This window comes from Lemur catta, chromosome 7 (genome assembly GCF_020740605.2).
Source record: "Lemur catta isolate mLemCat1 chromosome 7, mLemCat1.pri, whole genome shotgun sequence".
Classification (NCBI taxonomy): Eukaryota; Metazoa; Chordata; class Mammalia; order Primates; family Lemuridae; genus Lemur; species Lemur catta.
The window spans coordinates 95,392,451-95,400,290 of NC_059134.1; the positions used below are offsets into that span (position 1 = coordinate 95,392,451).

The 7,840-nt window shown below is 34.8% G+C and overlaps 1 protein-coding gene across 1 annotated transcript; it reads right to left on the bottom strand.

The window, feature by feature from the left end:
• Positions 1 to 4,103: 4,103 nt before the first annotated feature.
• Positions 4,104 to 5,033, bottom strand: LOC123641806 (olfactory receptor 4A5-like). The gene has a single exon (XM_045556741.1). The coding sequence runs from the start codon at positions 5,031 to 5,033 to the stop codon at positions 4,104 to 4,106; it is 930 nt and encodes a 309-aa protein (XP_045412697.1).
• Between the last annotated feature and the right edge of the window lie 2,807 nt (positions 5,034 to 7,840).

Below are 7,840 nucleotides of genomic sequence, written 5' to 3' on the forward strand. Positions count from 1 at the left end.
TGAAATACATGAAAAACTCACAGCCAACATTATACTGAATGGGGTAATGTTGAAATCATTCTCCTTAAGTACTAGAACACGATAAAGGTGCCCACTGTCACCACTTGTAGTCAACATTGTACTGGAAGTCCTAGTCAGAGAAATCAGGAAAGAGAAAGAAATGAAGGGCATCCAAATTGGGAAAGAGGAGATCAAACTATCCCTGTTTGCTGAAGATATGATATTTGATCTATAAAACCCTAAAGATGGTACCAAAAGACTCCTAGAATTGATAAATAAATTCAGCAAAATCTCAGGTTAAAAATATACACAAATCAGTAGCATTTCTATATACTAATAAGAGTCAAGCTGAAGGACAAATTAGGGACTCAAACCATTTGTAACAGCTACAAAGAAAATAAAATATTTAGGCATGTACTTAATCGAGGATGTGGAAAATCTCTACAATCAGAACTACAAAACACTGGTAAAGAAAGAAATCATAGATGACATCAACAGACAGACATCCCATACTCACGGGCTGATATAATCAACATTGTTAAAATGTCCATACTGCCCAAAGTGATTTACAGATTCAACGCAATTCCCATCAGAATACCAACATCTTATTTCAGAGATCTAGAAAAAATAATCGTAAGATTCATTTCAAACCAAAAAAGCCTGAACAGCCAGAGCAATCTAAAACAAAAACGACTGCTCTGGATGTATCACATTACCTAACTTTACATTATACTACAAGGCTTTAGTAAGCAAAAGAAATGGTACTGGTACAAAAGTAGAGACATAGACCAATGGAATGGAGATCCCAGAAGTAAAAAATCATGTAGCTACAACCAATCAATCTTGAGCAAAGCAGATAAAAACATACATGGAGAAAGGACACCCTGTTCAATAAATGATGCTGAAAAAATTGGATAGTATCATGCATAAAAATGGAACAGGACCCATATGTCCCATCATATACAAAAATTAACTCAAGATGGATCAAAGACTTAAATGTGAGGCGTGAAGTCATAAACATTCTAGAAGAAAATGTAGGAAAATCTCTTACAGACACTTGCCTAGCTAAATAATTTATGACTAACACCCCAAAGCAAAATACAGCAACAACAACAACAACAACAACAAAAAAATGTGACTTAATTAAATTAACTTCTGCCTGGAAAAGGAAATAATCAACAGAGTAAACAGGAAAGACAGAGGATGGGAGGAATTACTCACAAACTGTATATCTGACAAAGGACTAATATCCAGAATCTACAAAGAACATGGTGACTACATAGTTGTTAACAATGTATTTTATTTGTGAAAGTTGCTAAGAGAGTAGATTTTAAGTGTTCTCAATACAAAAAAATGATTAGTATGTGGGGTAATGCATATATTAATTAGCTAGATTTAGCTATTTCTCAATGTGTACATATTTTTAAAACAAAATGTTGTATACATGATATATCTATATAATTTTATTTGTCATTTAAAAATATTCATGAATAAAAAGATAAAAAATAAATAATTAAATTCTTATTCATCAAATAAAATGATAAAATTATAAAAAAGGAAAATCACAAACTGAGAAAACACAGAATTGTATGAAGAATACATACAAACAAGAAAGATTTAGTATACAGGATTGCTAAAGAACTCCAATGAATCAATGAATTAATAATAATGGGAAACTACCAGTAGATAAATTAGAAAAAGACATAAATACACATTTCATAGAAGATTGGAAAAAATGGAGATCAAACATGAGAATACACTCAACATCAAAAGCAGTAATGATTATAAATTAAAACCACAGTGAACTCACAGTCTTAAAGCCATTACATTAGCAAAAATATCAAACATCTCACCATATCAGGTGTTGGTAAAGATTTAAAGTAATAGAACCGTTATGCCTTGCTGGTAGGAATGTAACTTATAACACAGCATTAGGGGAAACTACAGCCATCTGTAAAAATGAACATATAAACATTCTACTTAACACAAAAGAATTGCTTTCAGGATGTCCACAGCAGTACTGTGTGCAATACACAAAACTGGAATCCACCCAAATGGTCACTGATTGAATGGTTACATAACGTGGGGTATATTCACACGTATAATAACACACAGCAGGGGAAATGAAAAGACTAAGGCAACATGCAGCAATGTGATCATATTTTAGAAAGTTAACATTGTGGATAAAAGTAAAATTCAGAAAATTATGTACCATAAATGTAATTTTAATAAAGGTAAGGAATAATAAAATCTAAATGATGTAGTCTAAGGATAAATTTAGTGTTGGTATTACCTATGGGGAAAGGCAGAGAAATAGCATCAGGGAGGTACACACGAGTATTTTCAATTACATTGATAATATTTCAGGTAATAAGCTACACAATTTATGAATAAATTCCATCTATTATCAGATATGAAAAAATCATTTCATTATTTTATTTTATTCTTTTAAAAGAATTTATTAGTTGCCCACCTATGCTCCTTTCAGGGAAGTTTTATTGCTGCCATTTGGGGAAGGTCATTTTCTTCAGCCCTCAAGCCTTTGCCTTCCCTTATAATAATGCAGTTGTTTCCTGGTCCTGGCCCCATGAGCAACAGCAGGCCTTTGTCTGAGGCTGCCGCAAAACCCACATGTCAGGGTCTGAGTGCAAGTTTGTGTCCAGCTCTGGGAAGCAGAGGGAGGGTGGAAAGTTGGGTGTGTGTATGTGGAAGCTGGGCAGAGCCCTGCCTAGAGATGTGTGGGTAAGGTGAGTGGCCCCATGTGCACCCCAGCTCCACTTAAAATAATAAGAGTTTTAAAATATGTTTTCATTTAGTAAAGTAAATTTGTATTTTAGATCTCTAGATTCATTGATCTTCCTGTCTTCTTCTCCTCCTTTGTATCCTCTGACTAATGTAGAACATGAGGACTATAGGTAACAAAATTGTACTGCATTTGGAATTTATGCTAAAGGAGTATATTTTAGCTACTCTTTTCACAAAAACAAAAAAAATGGGTAACTGTCTAAGACTATAGATAAGTACATTTGCTTTACTGTAGTAACCCTTTTTACCGTTTATGTGTTTCCTATAACACCATGTTATATACCTTAAATATACAAAATAAATTTTGTTTGTTAAAAATGTAAATTTTTACAAAGCACAGATAATGTTCCATATTGCAATGAAAACAATTCTATCTTCTTCCTGGTTTCTGATATTCCAAGATGGCTGCTGTTTGATAAAAACCTTTTTTATTATAAAATTGAAAAGCAGTTATTTATACCACAACAAATCATTTTTAAGTGTGTAAGTATTTAAACTGAAATTGACATTTAGGGAAACACATTGCTTATGCAAACTAATACATGTCTTTACCAATATCTTCAGCATCATGAAGACAAAATAAGAAGCTTTACTGAAGAATGGCAAAAATGCAGTCGATAGCTAGTGAGAAAATTCACAAAAATGGACCAAAGTAAAGTATCTATATCGTAATTAAGAACTAGAATATGTTTTCTTCACCGTCCACATTCCAGCCAACAAAATTGTCCACTGATAGTTTCTCTAAACAAAATATTATCTGTCAACCAAATGTCCTGAACTAGAAATGGATAGACACTGACCTACTGGAACAGAAGTATTCTTAAGGCAAAATGTATGGAACTGCTACAGAAAGCTGCTTTGCTGATAGAATAATGAACATTAAAACTTAAAATTCACTGTTTTGGGCCTAGAAATTTGTTCTAAGTATTAGCCAAATTGCTTTCTCATGAATGTGAGTGATAGCATATTTAAAAAAACAGCCTGTTGTTCCCCTTTGAAAAGAATAAACCACTTTCTTCTAGGTCCCATTTCAATATAAACTAAGAAAAATAAAGTTACAAGGTGAGCTTAGTTTTATTTTTCTTATACCAGGATACCTGTGCCTTTTATTTATCTTGCAGAATTTTTTTTATTTGTTTCTAATCTCAAAAGATAATTTATTCTGCTTTTCTGATGATGTCATATAAATAAAGAGAAGCATTCCTAGTGAATCCATTGAATTGACTACAAAACCCACTCTTAGAATTTATTGTCTGTGCCTTAGAACTGGTAATACACATGTTCAGTGTGGAAGGCATTCATATTCCATCTATAGTTAACTTTTTACACCAGAGTTTTTTCATAGCATTTTTCATCTCTGAATTTCTCAAGGTATATATTAAAGGATTCAACATGGGAGTGATAACTGTGTAAAATATGGTTATGAGTTTATCAATAGGAAAGTTGGAGACAGGTCTGACATACATGAAAATACAGGGAACAAAAAAGAGGACAACCACAGTGATGTGGGAGCTACAGGTAGACAGGGCTTTAGCCCTCCCTTCCTGACTGTAACTTTTAAGGGAACTTAGAATGACTCCATAGGAGATGAGTAGAAGGACAAAGACAACCATGCAGATGGCTCCACCATTGGCAACCACAGTGAGACCTAAAAAGTAGGTGTCAGTGCATGCAAGTTCCAATAACGGGTACATGTCGCAGCCAAAGTGGTCGATGACATTGGGGCCACAGAAGGGGAGACTGTACACAAAGGCAATTTGAACAACAGAGTGCACAAATCCACCACCCCAGGACACCATCAACAAAAGAATGCAAACCCGTCGGTTCATGATGGTCAAATAGTGCAGAGGCTTACAGATGGCCATGTAGCGATCATAGGCCATTGCCACCAGAAGGAAGACCTCAGCTCCACCAAACAAGTGTTCTATAAAGAGCTGGCCCATGCATGCTGGGAAAGAAATCATCTTTTTATCACAGAGTAGGTCTGCAAGCAATTTGGGTGAAATGGCAGTGGAATAGGCAGCATCCATGAGTGACAGGGAGGCCAGGAAGAAGTACATTGGGGAGCCCAAGGAGGGGCTGCTGATAACAGTCACCACGATGAGCAGGTTGCCCACCATCGTCACAACGTATGTGAGTAAAAACATTACAAATAATGCTTTTTGCTCATCAGGATCCTGAGTGAGACCCAGGAGGACAAATTCTGTCACATTGTTACTCCCTCCCATATAGTCTTCTGTAAGACTTCATCAGAGCTGAGAGCTCAGGAGAGCAGCACCTGTAATGAAATGGTGAACAGGACCGTGAACACACTGATAGTGCCATGGAGCACATCTTCATTATCATACCTTCTACAGTGTTTGTGCACAATGAACATTTAGTAAGTATCCAGTGAGTTCCTCTTTTAAATCTCATCCAGACCTTCCTTTAACAACTCCATTTTCCTCAGATGATATTGTTTTGCTCCTACAAGCAAAAGTTTCTATCTCTAAGTCTTAGTGGATATTCTATAGAGAAGAATAGTTAAAGGCCTAACAACCATTCATACATTTATAAACTCCTTATGTAAAATATGTTACATCTTGTCTCAGATACCAGCTGTAAAGAACAGGGAAAGGGCTCTGGCTCTCAAGAAACTTACTCTCTGGTGGTGACAATAATCTTTAAACAAATAAATTGGCATAGAGTCAGTCCTTTGAATTTGTAGCAGTTATGGTATCTTTACAATATGATCTGTGTAGCACCAAACATAACGTCTTCTGAAATATCTCATCCAATACTATGGCAATCACTATCATACCTTTGATACCTCATGACTGAAAGAGTATTCTGTCTTCGTGAATCTCTCATTAAATATCAGGAAATTGGACTTTGAACTGTATTTTGGAACTATCTATGATACCATCAGTGCAGCCCTACTTTGCTGATTTTTTTTTTCATTTTTCTTTTTTTTATAATAAAATAGCAATTTCCCAGATTATCACTGTTCCTTGCAAAATGTAAGCCAGTGGCAAATGGGATTTGATCATTACAGTGAACAAATAATGACTCTAAATTTCTCATCAGGGCGTACGCATTTAAGATCCAAGACGTTCTTGGAGAGAGAGCACAGCACAGTAGTGAATAATGTGGACTCTGGAGGCACCCTGCCTCTGCCACAATCCCAGCATCACCACTTACTATGTGACTTTGAGCAGCTTAATAAACCTCTCTGTGCTTCTTTCAGTGTCGTCGTTTTTCGAAGGAGAATACCCATAGAATGAGGACAACCCTCTTAGGGTTGTTGTTGTATTACCACAAAGCAAATCGCCTGGCACCTGGTAAATCCTCCATAAGTGAGAGCTATCATTAGTGTTCTTCAATTTGTCGCTGTGAACATTCAGTAAGAACAAATCATCCGGATCTTGGTTAACTTGAAAAGAATTACAGAAATAGTCCAAGATAAAATAAATAAATAGTTCACCAATAACTCATTAATTTCTTTCCAGGAATAAAATAAATTTATATATCATAGGAATTACCTACCAAATTATATGTGAGTAATAATTATACCTGTGCTGGGATGGACTTTGATGAGAAGCATGCAGAATAGTAGGGGGAAAGTTGGACCCATCACCAGAGGGAAACCTGCATGGTATAAAATGAAAGAAAGGAAGGATCAAATCAGGAACTGAAAAATTATAGTTAATAAATGAATGTCCATAAGTAATAAGAATATTAATGTGATAATTAAGTGAGGCTATTATTCTTTTAAAAATCTTTTTCCGAAAGATTTATTTCAGTGAGGAAGTACTGGGAGCCCAATCTCCTGAGAGTCCCTGGGGATACATAGGAGGCTTCATGGGGCAGCCAGAACAAATAAACACAGACCAGATCCTTGTAAAGTAAACCTTTAAAAATTCAAGAAGGAAAATTCTTTGATTTCCTAAATTTTCTAGATCTTATGGTTAAGGACAAAGTTAAAGAACAGAGAATAATGGGAGAAGTATAGATACAAACCCAAAATTTCTGGTTATTTACTGCTGAGGAAAATTACAAAATTAATAAACCTCCCAAGAAGACAATATGATTCCATTTACAGGCATTTGACAGTGGAGGACATCCTCTGAATGAGGTGTTCGAGATCTCTCTAGAAGCCAGTAGAAATGAACATCCTACACATCTCATTGACATAATTCAGGAGTTCTGTCAATTTTGAAGGTATAGACTGCTAAAGGTATAATTGTCAAGAAACATAGCTGTATAAGGTAGTCTGTATCCAATTCTCTTTTTTATCCACACCTCACTTTCTGCAAGGTTTAGTGCCTTTCCTCTCTTTAAACAGCAATGACAGATTAAACCAGGGTAAATCTTCTAGTGGACAATTTAACTATTAATATTTACTTATTAAAATAGGGTACATAATCTATCCTCTAAAGTGGAGGTTATCAAAGATTTAATACTTTAAAAACCAAACGATAGTATTACTAGGCTTTCAACTTAAAACAATAAGTTAACACATCGCTAGAGGAAAAACAATTTAACATAGTTTCTTAAGAACATGACATTTTGAAAGTTAAATTACCATATTAGGAAAAATACTCTCTATAGTATTTTAAAATTACAGTCTTGTACATCTTTCTAAATGACAGTAGACAAGGTACTTTCCCGAGCAAGGGTTTCTTTACACACACACACACAGAGACACACACACACACACACACACACACACACACTAACATAGATTCTGCGAGAATTTTTAGGTTCCTACATTAAAGCCCATATCTTGCTTCCAGAATATAGTATGCATTTGCTCTGTTACACTTTAACAAGTTTAGTAAGATACACAATTTTAAATTCTCCAATTCAAATATATCTAAAATAATTCTACAGCTTTGTCAATACATCATGTAAAATATCATATCCCAAAAACTGAGATTATAATCCATTGGTTTATCTGCTATACACATAACATTCACTGTATTTCTCTTTTTATTTGACAAACAGGGAAATAAAATACCTATCAGGCTGTATATTAAAACCAAATACACTTTGT

What these genes read in the sequence shown, in the direction of transcription:
- LOC123641806 (XM_045556741.1), bottom strand. Translation starts at nt 5,033, where the DNA reads ATGGGAGGGAGTAACAATGTGACAGAATTTGTCCTCCTGGGTCTCACT.